Source organism: Leptonotus elevatus, chromosome 7 (genome assembly GCF_054856555.1).
Source record: "Leptonotus elevatus isolate MCC_2025b chromosome 7, RoL_Lele_1.0, whole genome shotgun sequence".
NCBI classification, from domain to species: Eukaryota; Metazoa; Chordata; class Actinopteri; order Syngnathiformes; family Syngnathidae; genus Leptonotus; species Leptonotus elevatus.
In genome coordinates, this window is record NC_141245.1 from 385,452 (window position 1) to 405,000 (window position 19,549).

At 41.0% G+C, this 19,549-nt stretch overlaps 1 protein-coding gene across 1 annotated transcript in view; it reads right to left on the reverse strand.

The window, feature by feature from the left end:
- Positions 1-19,549, reverse strand: part of appbp2 (amyloid beta precursor protein (cytoplasmic tail) binding protein 2) — a 105,555-nt gene that overhangs the window by 78,986 nt on the left and 7,020 nt on the right. The window contains 1 exon segment of the mRNA XM_086079889.1: positions 9,672-9,760. Coding sequence (XP_085936015.1) covers positions 9,672-9,760 — 89 coding nt within the window.

Below are 19,549 nucleotides of genomic sequence, written 5' to 3' on the forward strand. Positions count from 1 at the left end.
AAGGGTGTTTATAAATCAAAGTCAGCCAATGAGTGTACCTACGTGCACTTAAGGAAGGTAACCCAGATTTAATGTACAGTTCACAATAGCCTGGTTTACATGGAGCCATGTATTCCGATTAGAATGAATCCGAACGGCCAAACTGAATGAAAATGCTCCATACAAACACCTCAATCGGAATGAAAAGGCTGAATCCGAATGGAATTTCATTCGGAAGCACAGGGGTGGATTATTCCTTTCGTCAATCCGAACGAGCGTCATGTATACACTTGATTCAGAATGGCGAGGCTGCGTCTGGCATGCGCATGCTCTATCTTGACGTAAATGCGTCTTGACGTCATCATTTTCACCCACTAAAATGGCGGCGTCTCCCCAGAGCTTGTCTGCGAGGGGAGAACTTGTTTTTAAATACTTGAAACTTGTTTTTTATCAAGATGTTTCAATAAAAATGTTAACACTATCACAACTACTGTGCTAAAGGACAAATGAACTCCATTTTTATAAATCACGTGATTGATGTCCGCGGCTGCCGCGGGGCTGATCTGATTAAACGGGGGAGCATGTAAACGGCAGATCGAAATGGATCACATCACATGTAAACAGGTGACCAGAGATTATTCATGTAAACCCGGCTAATGATGTGTAAGGCGACCATCACCAGTGACAAACCTTAAGGCACTGTGATAAACAGTGTTTAAAGACTGAAGACATTTAAGTGAAGCAAACATATACAGCACATCTCCATAGTCAATAAGTGGCAGAAATGTTGCAGACACACGTAATTTACAGGCTCTAGTTGTAAAACAAGATTTGTTGTGGAAAAAGAACCCTAGCTTCACTCTAAGCTTGGAGACTAAACAAGCAATATGCGCTTCAAAAGAAAGCTCACGGTCAAGAAGGAAACCAAGACACTTGTATTTAGAAACCAACTCAATCGGACTTCCTTGTTGAGTTACAAGGGTTGAGATATTCCTTAGTGACTCACGTGGGTTAGAGAAGATCATGAGCTTAGCTTAGTCTTTTCTGTGTTCAAAACCAATTTCAAACTCCTCAGGTGAGACTGGACAACATTAAAAGCAGCTTGTAAAAACTCAAAAGCCTGACTGAGTGAGGATGAACAGCAATAAACTATCGTGTCATCTGCATTAAAGTGATAAAATGCATTTGACACAACACACAGACCGTTGATATATATTGAAAATAGAATGGGTCCCAAGACTGATCCCTGGGGCACACCTTTAGTGACTTTTTGAACAGAAGAAGAGGATCCAGCCATGCACACACTAAAAAAATCTGATTTAGCCTTTCTAATAAGAGTGGTCTACTTGTCCCGAAGTTGACAGAAACTGAGCCAATCTGCCTCAGACTTGGATTTTCGAGCCCTGGCCCAAGCAATGTCCTCCTTAAAAAGATTTCCCACATCAGCAGTAAACCAGGGATTTTTCCAGGCCTTTACTCTGAATTTCCGGATGGAAGCATGTTTATTAATGATGCGACTAAACTCATTATAAAAAACACTGCCGTGCCAGCTCAATATAATCAATTAAAGAGATTCTGCTCCAATTGTACTCAGACAGTTCATGAAGGAAAGCCTGTATGCAAAAGTTATTGTAGTCTCTCTTCAAGAGAATATGTGGTTTAGATTTGGGTATTTTTCCATTACGTATTGTTGCAATAGCACAGTGATCACTCACATAATTTACAAAAGTACCAATGCCTGTATATTTATGCGGAGCATTAGTTCAAATTAAATAAACTGAAGATGCATTTAATGGATTTTTTCCATTGGGACGGACGTATTGCAGAATTAACCAGTTGAGTCAGGTTGAATAAATCACAGATTGATTTAAGGTTATCTGATGATGATGTCAACCAGTCAAGGTTTAAATCCCCAAATAAAAGGAGCTCACCAAAATTTTACCCGGCCACAAGTGACGTAAGTGAGGAGAGAGCTTCATTGGAGGCAGAAGGAGGTCTGTAATACCCTATAATGGTAAGAATCTGACCATATGCAAAGTTGAGCTTCAGGGCAACTGTTTAGTAATAGAAAGTGAGGTCAAAAGTGTAACGTTAAATTTGTTTCTAACATATATTGCTACTCCACCACCTTTTCTTGGGTGATCACACCGGAAAACATTATACCCATCAATTGCAATGTCCTTATTAGGGACTGATTTATTACGCCAGTATTCTGACAGAATAAGGATGTCAGTATTAGTTGACTGGGCCCAGATTCTGACATAATCTAGTTTAGGTAACAGGCTCCTGACATTTAAATGTAATATGCCTAGTCCATTTGTTGTGTTGTTGGATGTTGTGGGGCTGTCGTGGATGACATGCCTCTAAAACATCGCGTAGACATCGGGGGCAGTGCCTCTGGATTGGCAGACCAGGGTGGTGGTCCCCTTTTAAGAAGGGGGACTGGAGGGTGTGTTCCAACTATAGAAGGATCACACTCCTCAGCCTCCCTGGTAAGGTCTATTCAGGGGTGATGAAGAGGAGGGTCCGTCGAGAGGTCGAATCTCGGATTCAGGAGGAACTGTGTGGTTTTCGTCCCGGCCGTGAAACAGTGGACCAGCTCTGCACCCTCGACCTAGTCCTTGAGGGTGCATGGGAGTTCGCCCAAACAGTCTACATGTGTTTTGTAGATTTGCAGAAGGCATTCCACTGTGTCCCTCAGAGTTTGGTCCGCATTGCCAGCAGTAAGTCGGATCTGTTTCCAGTGACTCCACCAGGGCTGCCCTTTATCACCGATTCTGTTCATAACTTTTATGGACAGAATTTCTAGGCTCAGCAGTGGCTGAGGGGGTCCAGTTTGGTGGCCTCAACATTGCATCTCTGCTTTTTGCAGATGATGTGGTGCTGTTGGCTTCATCAAGCTGTGATCAACTCTCACTGGAGCGGTTCGCAGCCAAGTGTGAAGCGGTTGGGATGAAGATCAGCACCTCCAAATCCGAGACCATGGTCCTCAGACGGAAAAGGGTGGGGTGCCCTCTCAGGGATGAGATCATGCCCCAAGTGGAGGAATTCAAGTATATTAGGGCCTTGTTCACGAGTGCGGGCAGGATGGAGCGGGAGATTGACAGGCGGATCAGTGCAGCGTCTGCAGTGATGCGGACTCTGTATCGGTCCTTTGTGGTGAAAAAGGAGCTAAGTCAAAAGGCGAAGCTATCGATTTACCAGTCGATCTACGTCCCTACCCTCACCTATGGTCACGAGGTGTGGGTCCTGACCGAAAAAACAAGATCCCGGATACAAGCGGCCGAAATTAGTTTCCTCCGCAGGGTGTCCGGGCTCTCTCCCTTAGAGATAGGGTGAGAAGCTTGGTCATCCAGGAAGGACTCTGAGTAGAGCCACTGCTCCTCCGAGAGGAGCCAGTTGAGGTGGCTCGGGCATTTGGTTCGGATGCCACCTGGAGAGGTGTTCCCTCTGGCGGGAGGCCCCAGGGACGACCCAGGCCACGCTGGAGAGACTATCTATGTCTGTCGGCTGGCCTGGGAAAGCCTTGGGATCCCGCTGGAGGAGCTGGTTGAAGTAGCAGGGGAGAGGGAAGTCTGGGCTTCCCTGCTAAAGCTGCTGCCCCCGCGACCCGACCTCGGATAAGCGCCAGAAGATGAATGATGGATGCTTTTGTAGAAATTATTTTTCTTTCTCCGAAATTTCTTCTTTTTTTTAAATGGGGACCTAAATATTTACGAATACTCCCCAAACTTTGCACGCTCCTCGGGCCCGGCAAAAAAACATAACAACATGGCTCTATAGCGCCCCATGACGTGGAAAAAATACAAACCGAAGGCTACGAAAATTAGCAGGTACGTGTACACATTTTGCCTTTAATATTTCCTTCGTCACGAAAGAGCAAATGCATAATAACTCCGCTGTACAAGCTCCAAAAATTCCCAAACTTCTCAAGCATTTATAGTCACAGCTTGAAAACATTTATGTGATATAATACATGTAGCATGACAAGAAATGTCATAGTTTACGTTTGTATCTACTGTACGGAGCCTGTTCAAAGGATCCAGTTGAACATTTGTCAGAATAGCCTTAAGATGTTGATCATGCCCCACACCAAATATTATGACTTTTAGGCAAAGAAAATCTGTTGATTCTTAAAATTTCTAGCAGTCCTTAAGACATATTTTCATCGTATTGATAGCCACCTACTGGCAATTTCTTCTAATGTTTTTTTTTCAACATTTTTCTCCAACCACGTTAACTGGATCTACCTCATATTTGGATTTCAATTTAAATCAATTTTGAGGGCCTAAACATGCACAGAAACTTGGCAAACAAATCTGGCCTGGCAAAATTAGCAATATTTTATAGTGTATTGTGCGATTTTTTTTTAATTGATTCGCTAGCACCCCCTACAAATTTTAAATGAAGCAGGTTGTACGTTTAATAAGCAAGATGTATAGAAATTTGGAGGTTTATGAAGGTGCCCAAGACCTACAAAAAACTCTCTCGGGCCTATAGCCGGTGGAGCGGGGCCCGCCTCTATGCCAAATGGCTTCCGCGACCCAGCAAGCAGAAACCATCCATTCCCTGCTCTCTCGTGAAGGTCCAATCCTGAGTAGCTCCACAAAATTGATGACTCACATTCCACCACTCTAATGAGCCTCTCATGGAACACATCAGTGACATCTTACTATCACAGCACACTAGTCTGTTTAGGTAATATCTTGTGTGCATGGTGTCAACTGCACAGAAGACTTTCCTGCCTCCCTTACTTCTTCAGAAATTGATTATTTTATTAATCTGCAGATTACGTCAATGACTTTGTTGACATATGTCTTGGAGAACAACGTAACAAGTGATCCGCCGCCTTTAGTCCCGGCCTCATTTTCCAGCAAATTCGACATGTTGAATCGGCGTCTGGGGCATTTGATCACTGCGAATGGCTATTAGCTAGCGAATCAGCGCACGGGGCAAGAAGAGCAACTGACAACACGGCTTCTCAACCTATCTCTAGGGGAAAGCCCGGACACCATGCGGAGAAACTTATTTCCGTCCCTTTTGCCTTGGATCTTGTTCTTTCTGTCACCACCCACAGCTTGTGACCATAGGTGAGGGGAGGGAACATAGATCGACTGGTAAATTGAAAGCTTTGCCTGTCGGCTCAATTCCTTCTTCACCTCGACAGACATCAGTGCAGATGCCACAGCAATGCAACTTTCGATCTCATTCCCAACTGAGGACCATGGTCTCAGGTTTGGAGGTGCTGATTTTTATCCCAACCGCTTCACACTCAGCCTGTGAACCTCTCCAGTGAGAGTTGGAGATTGCGTCTTGATGAAGATCAACAGTATCACATCATCTGCAAACAGCAGAGATGTAATACTGAGGCCACCAAACCAGACCCCCTCAACAATGGGTCAAATGTGGAGAACAAATTTTATCCCACTTAGATGTGTCTGATGATCAGTGGTACTTTTAGCTCCCCCCACAGAACTTCCTGGGGACACGGTCGAATCTCTTCAACCAAGTCCACAAAACACATGGATTTTGTATGTTGGCCGAATTCCCATGCTCCCTTGAGGACCTTGCTGAGGGTGTAGAGCTGGTCCACTTGAACCTGAGATTCGACTTTCTAACGGACCCTCCTCTCAATTACCCCTGAACAGACTTTACCCTACGAGCTGTACATGTCTAATCTGTACGTATACGTATCGTTTATACCAGGGATGGTGAGATCCGGTCTTCGAGGGCCGGAGTCCTGCAGGTTTTGGATATTTCCCTTCTTCAACACAGCTGATTCATAATCAGCTCATCAGCAAGCTCTACATAAGCCTGATAACGATACTGTTAATTGGAATCAGCTGCAGTTCGAGTAGGGAAACCTCTCAAATGTGCAGGACTCCGGCCCCCAAGGACCGCAGTTTACCGCCCTTTATACAGTAATCTGCTAGCAAGATGAGAGGAGTAAGATGGCCGTCCTGTTGCTTCAACGGCTTGCACGGGCGTGTATGGGCTATCGGCTATCCAGTAGTATATACAGATCAGTGAGATGAACACGGGAGAAATGACAATGGCGAGTGATTCAAGTACAACATCACACAAAATATTATTCTGTAAAAGCAAAGGAGGTTGTACAAAACGAGTACGGCACGGCTATCCACCATTGTTGACAGATTGGCAATTTGTGTGCAGTCACGCGAGAATTGGAGCATACGTCATCAAACTACATCGTCAACGAGCTGCGACCACTACGTCATCACTGGAGGAGTATCCCGCATATGGTGTCTAAATTGGAAGGTAGGCGTTTTAACATCTTTCCACTCTGGAGACCGGTTCAAGTGATCGGTTTCAAGCTCCGAAACGGCGCCGCCGTGTGGACGAACTGCCCAAACGGTAAGAAACTTGTGCGGATACATTGAAACGGGCTTTGGTGTGGCCGAGGCCTTAAGTTTCCTGTTTTTGTTCAGTCTGTGTTGGGTCATTGTCAATGTAAAGTCCTCGTTCCTGGTTTCCTTAGTGATTTATTCCCAGTTTTGCTTTTTATTTTTAATCTTGTTTTGGACTTTTGGGTATGTGTTTTTGACCACTCAGGCACATTTTTTGCCTTTCTGTTTTTTGTTTATTAAAAATACTTCTTGACTCTGCCTCCACACCCTACTTCCCTGCACTTCCTGCCACCTCGCTAACACAATTGTGATATAAAATAAATATATGGTTGCAAATTGAAAATTTTTAATTTATCACAGGGGTTTCAGTAAAAAGAAATAGACATATTTTGTATATCCTGCTTTACCTGTCTTTCTTAATTTGTGTAGCCTACATTTGAATTCAACATGGTTATTCACTTACCCATTTGTCTTTTCTCTTATAATAATCTTGAAATGGCTTAGGCGTATGTTTATGCTAAAGTTACCTTTCATAGCCATCTATTACAGCGATTAGGAAATGAATAGTACAATAATAACTATACAGTCCAAAATTCATTTTCTGATAGGAACAGAACAAAACTATATAGAATGCTTAATGTGTAGATAGCCTAAGGCAACCAGTCCAGCCATTTGCTACCGGGCAGCAAAAATATATTGAAAAATAATAATAATATTAATAAACGTATTTTGTCCTTTTTGCACTAAAATGTAAATTTACCCCAGGTGGGAATGTTCGCCAGCACATCGACGATTGTTCGCCTGTTTAATTGCTTGCATATTCAGAAAATGTCCGTTATCACCCTGGCTTGAATGTTCGTCAGCACCCTGAAACCAATTTCACCACGCCGCCGACAGATAAATGCCAGCCGTGAACCTGTCTGTGGCAGAAAGAAGTCTGATGACCACCACTGTCCAAATGCACCAATTAGCCTGCATAGAGTAAGGCCTCATATATCGGTCAAAATCCTTTCATTTAAGGTCTGAAATCATGTGTAGAAATTACACAGTGCGAATTAAGTACACATTTCCTGAATCCTTGGTGTTATTGTCTGGTGTGCTGTCTATTATGTTCCTTCTCAGCGCTTAAATAAAGGAAAGAGTTTTGGAGAAAATAGTGGGAACAATTTTTTGCTCGTTTTTAGAGCTCCAGTGACCTATATATTTGACACAGCTTCAAAAATGTTCTTAAAATAAAGCTTAGAATATGCACTTTAAAAATGATACCAAACACAACATTATCAACCACTGATAAGTAGAGATGCAACGATATCCAAACATTACAATACAATATTATTACGATATGATAATTATCACGATATTGTGGGGAGGTTGGCGATATAAAAAAAAAAAGTCACAATATTTAAAAAAATGTCTCATACTAAAAAAAACACAATATTGTGCTTTTGTAGATAACAGCAATGCATATAAACAGCCTACGATCTCTAATAACCAGTGACGTGCGGTCAGGATAGGCAAGGTAGGCACTGCCTACCCCAGGCTGAAATGAAAGTTGAAACCGTTTGGCTTTTTCTATTTATTTTAATAATTTCTTTCATTTCAGAAAGCTACACTACCTATAGGTTTAAAAGTGACAACATTTGGTGATTTTCATACCTCAATTAAAAATGTGCTTTTCCCAGCCCTGTCCGCGTAGCGATATGTGTTTGCGCATGCGTAGTCGGTTTTCCAGTAAAAAAGTCCTTTACGCAAATAGGCAAATCGCTACGCAGCCTTTTTACGTCGCTGTATTATTCCTATGTAAACGTACGCTTGCACTGTGCATTCATGAATTTAAAACACACTTAATGCACAGCAAAGCGGTAAATGATGCCGTTGGAGAATATAAAACTATTTTCACGCCTTTCGTTTGAGGAAAAAACGTCATATTTTGAAGGATGGGAGACCAACGCCTTAGCTACCGGATTTTCAGCAAAGTAAGGGGCAAATAATTATTCATACTTTTCACAAAGAATGGTGCAAAAGGAAAGATTGGCTTTGTGGATATGCTTCAATTAACTGGCTGTTTCACTTTACATGGTGTTTGGCATTGCTATTGCTAGCTTGATTTTGTGAGGAATTAGGCTGTTTTACAGGGAGATATTCACTTTATTACATTATTTCGTTTCGGCGTACGGGCGAGTTCGAAATTGTCAGTTTTTCGTTGTGCGGCAAATGGGAGGCAGAGTGCACTACAACGTTTACTGTGGTTGGCATCTGGATGACGGTGGCCCAGAACATTAGCTGAGTGGCAAGTGTTGAGCTGCCGCACCAAAGGCGATGGGTACGAGCCCCGCTCGAAGTAAAAAAAAAAAGAAGAAAAAAAGATTGCGGAGCAAAATATTTATTTTTTACCCATACAGAGGAGGTATATGTTAAAAAAATATCAAATATCTCAAGGTCAGGCTGAGTGTCCTCTTTTTTTTTTAATGAAAATATGTACACCCTGGGATACGTTGTATACTCGCCTGCCGACACAAATTTGTAATTGGTGTGTGCGTCTCAATTTGCGACTGCTTGCCTACCCAAACCTATAGCTCACTGAACGTCACTGCTAATAACACTTAATATTGAGGCACTTACTTGCTAATGCATGCGCATATTGAGTTCCTCCACATAGACACGGTTGACAAGCATATTACGTTCCCCTTCATCTGACCATTAGCGTGGATTTTAAACATAGAAGGGCCAAAACATGCTTTGTGAAAATTAAACTGCACTAAAAAAAACTAGCCACCAGAGGGTGCCAGAACTGCAAAAATGGAAATCAACCTCACTTCTTTTTTTTTAACAGATGTGCTGCTTGACGGCGACGATATTGTGGCAGTTTTCATATCTTGATATAATAATATTGCCGTTATCATTACATCCCTACTGATAAGTGCCTTGACCATGAGCCAAAACCAGTCAAACGTCCCAAAAATTTTTTTTACAGGTATGTCGTGTATACATACTATACACTGGTGATAAACACTAAAAAGCTACCAGTCTGAGAGGTCTATTATATCAAAATATAAACTAGGGATGTATGGGCATAAAAATAAAAATAAATCCCAACTGGAATTTGCCCACCCAAATGGTACCAGTATCTGCTTTGGCCCATGGACTATTCCCTTTATAGTTGCTTGCAGCTTTAGTTTATTATAATTTTTTTAGTTGAGGTTGTTTTAGGCTAATCTAAAACAATGTTTTTAATGACTGTGTAATCCAGACACATACAGAAAAGAGTAGGTACTTTTTCATATAAAACATGGGTTAGCAGTTGACATCTTATCAGAGCCTCACCTTTTGTCTGAAGCCCGAAGAACTTTAGCAAAAACTTCAAGGTCACAAAACTCTCCTCCCAGCTGACAGAGCCTACCCTGTTGGTAAAGCTGAGAGACACAAAAATAGTTAAAGTTGAAGAACCACTGAATGTCACACCCACCTAAGTGGGATGAAATTTGTTTGCCGCATTTGACCAATCCCGAGGAAGGGGTGACCAGCAAGGGCCGCGCTCTGGCATCATTTGGTGATCCAACCCTATAATTCCAACCTTTATTGCTGATTGTCAAACAGGGAGGCAGTGGGTCCCATTGTTAGCATCTTTGACAGAGACGTAGCTTCCCATTTGGCAAACCAGGCAATTGCTTGGGGCATCCTAGTCAGAGGGGCCCCCAGAGGGCCAACAGATTTCATAAAAAAGCACATCTTGTTCTTTCACATTAGGAGTGCCAAGATGCAATGACAATCGACTGTCTCAAATTCCATACAGGGGCCGCTCGAGCCAAACTCGCCCCTCCCCCACTTGGTGCTCCAGAGTCACAGCTTGCGTGCGCTAGTGTAAACAAATAATAGGGTGACATGAGATTCTCCGACAAGACTGACAAGATGAAGGAGCTGAGAGTGAAAAACTGAGAAAAAAAAAGGGGGGGGGGGGAGAAGAGAAAAGAAAACAACAGTGGTGAGTGTAATAATAAGTAAGAGTTGTTGTTTTTTTTTTTGTGTTAGGAGAGACTTTCAGGGCTGGCTTTGGTTTCAATCGAGCACAGAGTGAGAAGATCACTGAATCTTGAACATATAGTAACTGCTATTGCACAAGCTAAATCAAGGAAGCACCACTTTTGAAAATGGCTTGGGTGTGCACTTTACTCAGAGTTTTTCCTGGCTCAAATTGAGGCAGAGGTGGTACCATACTGACTATGATGGGTGACTGCCGATACCAGGTTTCGGTGCCAATACCAGTCTTATTCTAAGGTATCGGTACTCACGGCGGTGACTGATACCATTATCGGCCATTTCTGAGGGACAATTTGGGACACTCCTCAGCAATGCGGCGGCCCCTCCCAGTGGGCAGACTCGCTGATTGATTGATTGATGATGATTGATGATTTCTAGCACATATATCAGGGCTGCAGAGTGCAGACTAACATTTTTTGCGAGCAGCGCGGTAACCCCAAATTTAACATTTTAGGAGCATATAGTGTTGTCATGATACCAAAGCTTTGACTTTGATACTATACTTGCATAAAATACATCGATACCGGTACTGAAACGGTATCGGCAAAACTCTAAAACATCAGCAAAAGCAGCAAAATTAAAACTGACAAAAGAACTTATTATTTTTTATATATTATTAATTCAAAATATTGGGATGCATGCATGTTAATTTATGTACATACTGTATATATTTACATTTATACTGTATGGTGCTTTCACATTGCATGCCATATTCTTGAAGTACTGTATTTGACTGCATTTGATGTCATCCGTTTTTTATATTGGCAATACAGTGGCACTCCAATGACTCAATGTAACGTTGCTTGAGTGTGCGTGCGTGTCTCTGCTCTTCTCCATTCCAGTCCCAATTAGTCGAATGCGTAATCAAATACTACAAACTGGGAACAAAATAATTTACACTCCAATCATTTTTAAGGGAAGTGTCAAAAATGCGTCACAACCTGAGTCTGTTGCTTTGTCAGTTGTCTGAGCTTTTTTTTATGCATAACTGTGATTTCCTACTGTGTGCCTGTTAATTGAACGCACCTTGAGTCAACTGCAGGAATGATTGCTGCTTTTTTTTCTGCTTCTCCGCGAAAAACATTTTATCTTGTTACAAAACATTTCTAAAACTGAAAATTGAAAACCACACGTGTGTTCTTCATGTGTTTATTGAAAACATGCATAGGCAATGCCAATGTTGTCGCGTGGCTTCCACTGCTTGCGTGCTCCCGTGGAGCCTTAATTAGCGCGTAATACTTCTCAACGAGGAGTGCACGTCCAGCGAGCGCTTCAGTGCGTGAAGCCATCTTCCTGCACGCTTTCGCACACACGCTGAAAGAGTGAAAAAAATGATACCGAGCCTTTTTTGACGCCAAAATATCGAGGTACGGTACTGGTACCGATATCCCGTTTTTATCTATTGTGCCGAGCCCGTTTGAGGGATCCACTCCTCGGGCTTGGCGAAAAATTTTATATTATGAAGTTGCCATAACAACATAACAACATATAGCGCCCTCTAGCGTGGAAACATATGCACCAATCCTGGCACGTTTGATCGAGTGCTACGAAAATTGGCAGGCACGTGAAGCGCCCCGAGACACACAAAAAAAGTCAGTGGAAGCGATATCCTAAAATGTAGTGAGGAAGTGAGCTATGAATTTTTGAATGTCCAATTTTGGCCCATTTTTGCACATTCAACTGTGGTCATTCTTTTTGCCCATTTGCCAACAGTTTTCATCCGATTTACTTTTAACTTGGCATGCATCAACTCAAGACCTGGGACAACAACTGGGGGGAAAATCTTGACCTTTTGAAATACTATATGATGGGAGCGGGGCCTCAAATTTTGCCTTTAATATTTAGTTCATCAAAAAGAGAAAATGCTTAATAACTCCGATGTACAAGCTCCAAAAAATCCCAAACTTCTCATGCATCTTAACTCTTTGACTGCCAGACGTTTTCAGAAAAGGGATGCCGTCAGTGCCAGCCGATTTAAGCATTTTGACTGATCTTTCAAGGTCCACAGAAAATGTTCTGTTTGGACTATGGAAACACACGTACTACCAAATGAAAGATTGGACTTTCATCTTTCATCAGAAAAAAAAGTTTGTTTCTACCTTATTCCGTTCTTTAGTAATCAACAATAGAAAATGGTTAGTTTGACCCAATTTCGCCTGTTTTGGACCAAAATACGGAGAAATCAAGCTTTTAGTGAAACGATATTATTTCATGCATTCTAGTGAATTTTACACTTCTTTTTGTCCATGAATGATGCCACAAACACCTAAATAGTGCTTTACTTCTATAAAACACTACCACCAAGAATGAAAAAGTGTTTTTTGATAGCAAAATACGTTTATTTACATTCAACAGTGTAACAATTTGACAACAATTTGGCAAACTATTTACAAATGTGTGCAACTGTGGTGCTATTTACAAATATGTGGATGTTTCAACGAGTTTTTCTTTTTGTAACACTCTCCTGCGTGCAAGGAGACGCAACAGCATTTGCACAACAGATTGCCTCTTCGCGTGCTCCACTTTCTTGCAGGCCGTTTTTTCCGGGGAATAGCAAGTATATACTGCAGTGTGTGTTGCCATCAAGTCTAATATCAGGATCATGCTACGGTTTCGTTACGTCTCGCTTCCTCGTGTCCTTCAGTTGCTACACCGGGTTGTAAGAGATGTTCTGATCCATTTTATCTACCCCATTCATGGTGGCATCGTAGTCCAGAAACAGTGTCTTCTCCGTGATCAGACTGTACCCGCTCCTCCGATGAATATGCATTGGACTCGGGGTACTCTTCATTGTCCGACAAAATGTCCGCATGTGAAAGCTCCGGCGTTAGCAGCGGTAGCCGCGCTAGCCGCGCTAGCCGGTGAGGCTTACTACGTGATCATAACAGTCGCGTCAAGGCTTCCAACTTTGGCGTCAAGCTCGGAGTCATCATCATCATCATCATCAATCTGCATTAGTCGATGCCAACTCTCCATCGCCCGATCGAATGTCCGATTGTGTAGAAGTACCCGGTTGGTTATTGTGCGCGTTTTCCGGCCTTAGCAGCGCTAGCCGCGCTAGCCGCGCTTAGCCGGTGAGGCTTACTACGTGATCATAACAGTCGCGTCAAGGCTTCCAACTTTGGCGTCAAGCTCGGAGTCATCATCATCGTCGACATCAATGCGCTTTTTAGTATTGATTGATGCTTTCCGTCTTTGAAAAAAATGCTCAAGCGTGAGCTGCTTGCAACCGGTTGCTTGGTCAGCCATTGTGGCTTATTCAGCCATGTCTCCTCAACACTCTAGCTCCGCCTCACGTCTTCTACTGACGCCCACGGTGGGCGGCCCATCCAACCTTGTGCAAAGAGAGTCATCGCTGCCCTCTAGGGGCCAAAACGAGTCTTTTACTAATCAGATCTGCCTGATACTTTCAGCACAGCTGCCCAAGGCTTTCCTGCACCCGTTTTCAAAAAAAAAAAAAAAAAAACATAGGGGACGTCTTTTAACGTCCTCGGCGCCCTTCCCTAGGTTTATGCTAAACGTTTTATAACGTTTATGGCGGTCAAAGAGTTAATAGCCACAGCCTGAAAACATCTATATGATAATATTTGGTTATACATGTCGCGGCACCTAGTGGTGACAAAAAATGTCATACTTTACATTTGTATCTATTGTGCCGGGCGTGTTTGAGGGATCCAGTTGAAATTTTGTTAGAAAAGTCTTAAGATGTTGATCATGCTCCACACTGAATATTGTAACATTTCGCCAAAGGGCGTGGCCGTTAAGGTGCCGCAAAGTCTGATGATTCACCGTGAAAATAAAAGCTGCGTTAACTTTACCCAGATGATCCTATCTTCTTGAAATTTCATACATTTGATGACAGTCCAGGTCTGAATACATTTACTAACTTATATTTATTCGTACTGATAGAGCCACCTACTGGCAATTTTTTTTTTTTCTTCAACTTTTTTCTCCGACCACGTTAACTGGATCTACCTCTTATTTGCTGAGAAGAGTGTTTAGGCCTTCATAATGTCATAAAGTTTGTGAGTTTTTGCGAATCGCTGTGGGCGTGGCAAGGTATTGTTTATCAAGAAAACAACGCCAAATTTGAGGGCCTAAACATGCAAAGAAACTCATGAAACTTGGCACACACATCTGGCCTCGCAAAATGAGCAATATTTTGTCGTGTATTGTGCGATTTTTACAAAAATTACTCACTAGCTCCCCCTAAAAAAATGTTAACGAAGCAGCCCCGGTTGTACGTTTAAGCAAGATCTACGAAAACATTTTGGTATTTGAGGCAGCCCAAGACCTACAAAAAAAGTTTATTGGACCCATATGCTTAAATGAAAAGGAAGTGAACTACGATTTTTTTAATGTACAATTTTTGCCAATTTTTGAACATTTACAGGGGGCATACTCTTGCTCATTTCTCCTACACGTTTGATCCAATTGACTTCAATCTTGGCCTGGACCATGTCAAGACCTGGGCCATCAACAGGGGGGGGAAATCTTGAGTTTTCTAAATACTATATGACAGGGGCGGGGCATCATATTTTGTGCTTCATATTTCCTTCGCTATGAAAGACAAAATACGCAATAACTCCCCGGTACATGCTCCAAAAAATCCCAAACTTCACTTGTATGTTTATAGTCACGACCTGAAGGTATCTTTATGACAATAGTCACAGTTATAAATTAAGCGCCACCTAGCCCTTGGGTAAACAACAAAAAATTATGACGCACGAGGTATTTTGTGATACTCTTTGTAAGTGTGATAACTAAGTCATTTATGAATATATATTTTTTACTTTCTACCACTCAAAATGTTCAGTGACATCAGAACAAACCATACATATGTACTTATATACTTATTTATTTTGTATGCCCTCTATGGACAATAAAAGCAATATTGTGCTATGAGTAAAACTAACTATGGTATATATACACACACAATACCAATGGGGGAAACTCATTGCCCAAAAATAAAATAGGACGCTGATTTTTGAGGGTCTTATCATTGACCAAAAAGCTTTATATACTCATTACACCTGGCAAAAAAAATTCCATATGTAAAGGTTTATCATGCCATTTTCAACGAAATTCTGCTTCCAATGTGCCACTACACCAACGTGCCAGTACCCCAACCTGCATGTACCCCAAAGTGGCCCGGGCTGCAAGGGCCCTTTATAGCTGCCCGCAGCTCTAGTGTTGTTATTGTGTTTTTATCTTTGTCGATGGCTGGAGCCACCGGTCCTCTGCTTTGCAACCAGGAAGTGGGCGTGTGCAACAGTTGCTCTGTGATCTGTTTCTTTTTTCGGTACAATAGTTTAAATAAGAAAAAAAAAAAAAGTTTCTTCTTTGCTTGTTACTTCAGGTCTTTCCTGTGCACTGCTGTTGATATAGCGCCTCCATATAATGGCGCAACGCTGAAACTGCAGTTAAAATATGTTGCTCAATCAACACAGGTGGAGCTCTGTGGCTGTGTTGAGCGGTATCAGTCGCTCAGGCTGGAGGCAGCGAGCAAATTAGGTGGTGGCGGCCGCCTCCGCATTTTCTACATAGAAAAAAAACCTGCTTTACTATTGTATTACTGTTTTTATTTTGTTTCAACAAGTCATTTGAATGAAGCACAATTAATTTAGTATCCATTTTAAATTAGAAAAAAATATTGCTATGAGTATATGCAGGTACCTGCTTGAAGAAAAATCTCTCCACATAATTAATTGCTCACTTATTCTTCCATTTTTAAGCTATTGTATTGAGGTTTGGGGAAATACTTATAAAACCAACTTGGAAATGCTATTTAGACTACAGAAGAAAGCTATTAGGATTACACACAATGTCGGATTCAGGGCCAATACAAACGCACTGTTCCTAGAATATTAAAGCTTGAAGATCTAATAAATAAATCTTAAATCTCTATTAATATTATATAAAGGAAATAGCAAGCTTCCAAGTAAAATATAACAGCTGTTTACTTACAGAGAGGGTAAATCTATGCTAAGGGGAGCATTTAATTTTAATGTACAGTGTGTTCGTACGAACATGAAGAGCTATTGTATCACTCGAAGAGGTGTTCATTTATGGAATGGTCTAGATAACGATCGAAAGTGTGTTGCTAATATATACCAATTAAAAAAATTATACATGATAGGTATTCTTGACAAATATAGTAAAGAAACATGGTAACAAGTAAGCTTACATGTTAACAAGTAAGCTTACATTGAGCGTACATGTTAAGTCCAAAAATGACTGCTACATCACTAGTTCGAGTCTCTTCTGACACCACTATAGTGTCCATATTTGAGCCCACTGGTCACTCTCTGTCTATGCACTGTATCTATACAGTGCAAAAGTACTTATCCAGTTATTTAAAAATAAAACAAACAAACTGAAAACAGCCACAATGCTTTCTGAGTTTACTGGTGGGGGCGAGATTAATTAAGCATGTGTTATTTTTAGTGTGTTTGTTTTTTGTAAATACAGTTTATTTTCTTTAGAGTTATTGCGGTCCAGGCACTTAAGGGTTAAAGCTTCAAGACACCTAATTTGAATATCGACCAATCAAAGTTCTTGTCCTGCCTGCTTCATTTGCATGCAGTCCACTAGTGAACGTGTTGGCGTTTGAGTCGCATTAGAGATGTCTATGGTCTATTGTTGCATTTTACATGTTGACATGTAAGGGCCGAATGTCCACTGGTATCACCAGTTGCGTTTTTTCTTACCTTAGAGGTTCACTTGTAAGGTTTAAAATCGATTAATAGTTAACTAGGAAGGCATAGAATGTCCACTAGTTACACTAGTTGGGATCTTCCCAACCTTACAAGCTGACTAGTGAGGTACAAAATGTGATCTAGTGAACTAGTAAATGCAAATATACCCACTTGTGACACTAGTTGGGCTCGTTTTGACCTCACTTGTTAACTAGTGAATCACACAATCAACAATCACAGTTGATGTGCGTACTAGTGAACTTGCAAAGTGTTGTAACTGGCAAACATGTCAACTAGTGAAATGTAATTATTTTGACTGGTTAACTAGTGTGAAACTTGCACAGTCAAAGTTTCAAGTTCAGTCTTGAGGCCGACACGTGAGACAAAATACCTTCTACTAGTAAACTAGTGATAAGAAAACCTGTGTCACCAGTTTACTAGTTACTCACTCTGTACCCAGATAGTTTACTTGTAGGACAACACGTGTTTCATTAGTTAACAAGTGGCATCATAATGAGCCCAACTTGTGTAACTAGTGGATATCTCTGCATTTACTAGTTAACTAGTGAACATTTTGAGCCTCACTAGTTAGCTTGTAAGGTCCAAATAAATGCAAGTAGTTGTGTAGTCTGGGTTTCTGCATTCACTAGTTAACATGTAACCGTAATAGGCATCCACTTGTTAACGAGCTCCAATTCCTCAGGACAACTTGTAAACTAGTGTAAAACATGCAATTAAAGGGGGTGGGATAATGACAAATACTTTTGCACACCCTACTTTTCCGTTTTTTTGTTGTAAAACAAGTTTAAAATAAGATATGCAGTTTGTTTTACTTCACAATTGTGTGCTACTTTGTGTTTAACTTTCACATAAAATTCCAGTGAAATTTATTTTTTTGTGGTTGTACCATGCCAAAATGTTGAAAAACTCAAAGGGGTCAATACTTTTGCAAGGCACTGTATGTGTCTGGAAGAGGGCTCGTGAGCACTACCCAGAGATGCCATCCCCTTTCGACCATGGATTTCACATGAACAGAGAGACTGGCCAGTTAGAACCACTATGGATGGAGGGTGATGTCATCCCCAAAGCCCTTGTCGATGTCTTGGCAGACGAGGAAACAGATGAGGATGATTTAGCAGATGATGAAATCCATATAAACATATAAAGTCATTTTTATTCCTTGTCAGGATCTTGTTAATTTTTAAATCTCCTATATGGTTCCCGGATTTTGTGTGATTATATTTAATATTGGGAATTGATACCCTGGTCCACCTGGGGGCATAACATTATTCCACTCAGATAGCATAGTACTACATAACCCATGTTTCAAATATTGTTTACAATTTTATTTAGATGCAGAAAAACAGCTTAATCCCATATGAAATGGTAATTCTAGAATTTTCATTTTTTTTTCTGATTTAAGGTACAGTGGAGTATTTCGGTCATAGCTCTAATACTCCAGATAAAAAGCTCACCTTGGACTTAAATTGAAGGTTAGAAATGTGGGGAGTTTTTAATATACATTTGAGGCAGTGAAATGTAAAATAAAATTTTTGAAATTGATCACTTTTGATAGTAATTTGTCAGGCGGAGAGAAATGTTTTGGTCTTTTAGGGTATGTTGAGGGTGATATTTGAAAATTTAAATACAGGAAGCCCATGATTATTTTCCTGCTAGTTTCCCCATGTGTCTGGATACATCATGCACAATTTTTGAATTTTCTGACCATTGATGCAGTTGCTGTACCTTGTCATTTGCAATTACACAATTTCGCCAGAGGTTTTTGGGCCCCTATGACCAAACGACCCTGAGTTGGGGGTGGTCCCTATCAACTTGTGATGGCCCAAGGTATGAGTTAACAGGAAATAATAGTCAAAAAAGGTAAGAAAAAACATCCTGAGGAGTGGATCTGGCTCTCGACCTATAAATTCTTCTTTAATATTCTGGACCAAGGCTACTTTGTAATTCACTCTCCATGTTTAAAGGAAGGGAATGTGCTTTAAATTGCACCTTGAGGTCTTTTCATTATTTAAAAAAAAAAGAAGAAAAAAAAAAGGTAAATAGAACGTTGTCTTCATTTATTTTATAAAACACCATTAAAAAAGAAAATCATTCAACTCAAAATGTCAAACATAGCCGTTTTGATTTTAGGTACACAACATTAAACCATTACACACGGACCATGTATAAAATAAGAATGTTTCTTCCTCATATTGCACTTAAGGTTGTGTTACTAAATCCTAAGCGGCTATGTTTTTAAATTGATTTTTATTTATTTTTTATGGGAAAAAGAGTTTTACAAAATGAATGAAGACAAAGTACTATGAAGTACGTACTATTTTTCTTTTCTTTTTTTCTGATCTGAAAAACGATTCGAACCGTGACTTTTGTGATCCGTTGCACCAATAGTCACCATACAGTCAAGCATGGTGGGAGTGTCATGGTCTGAAGTGTCATCGCTGCATG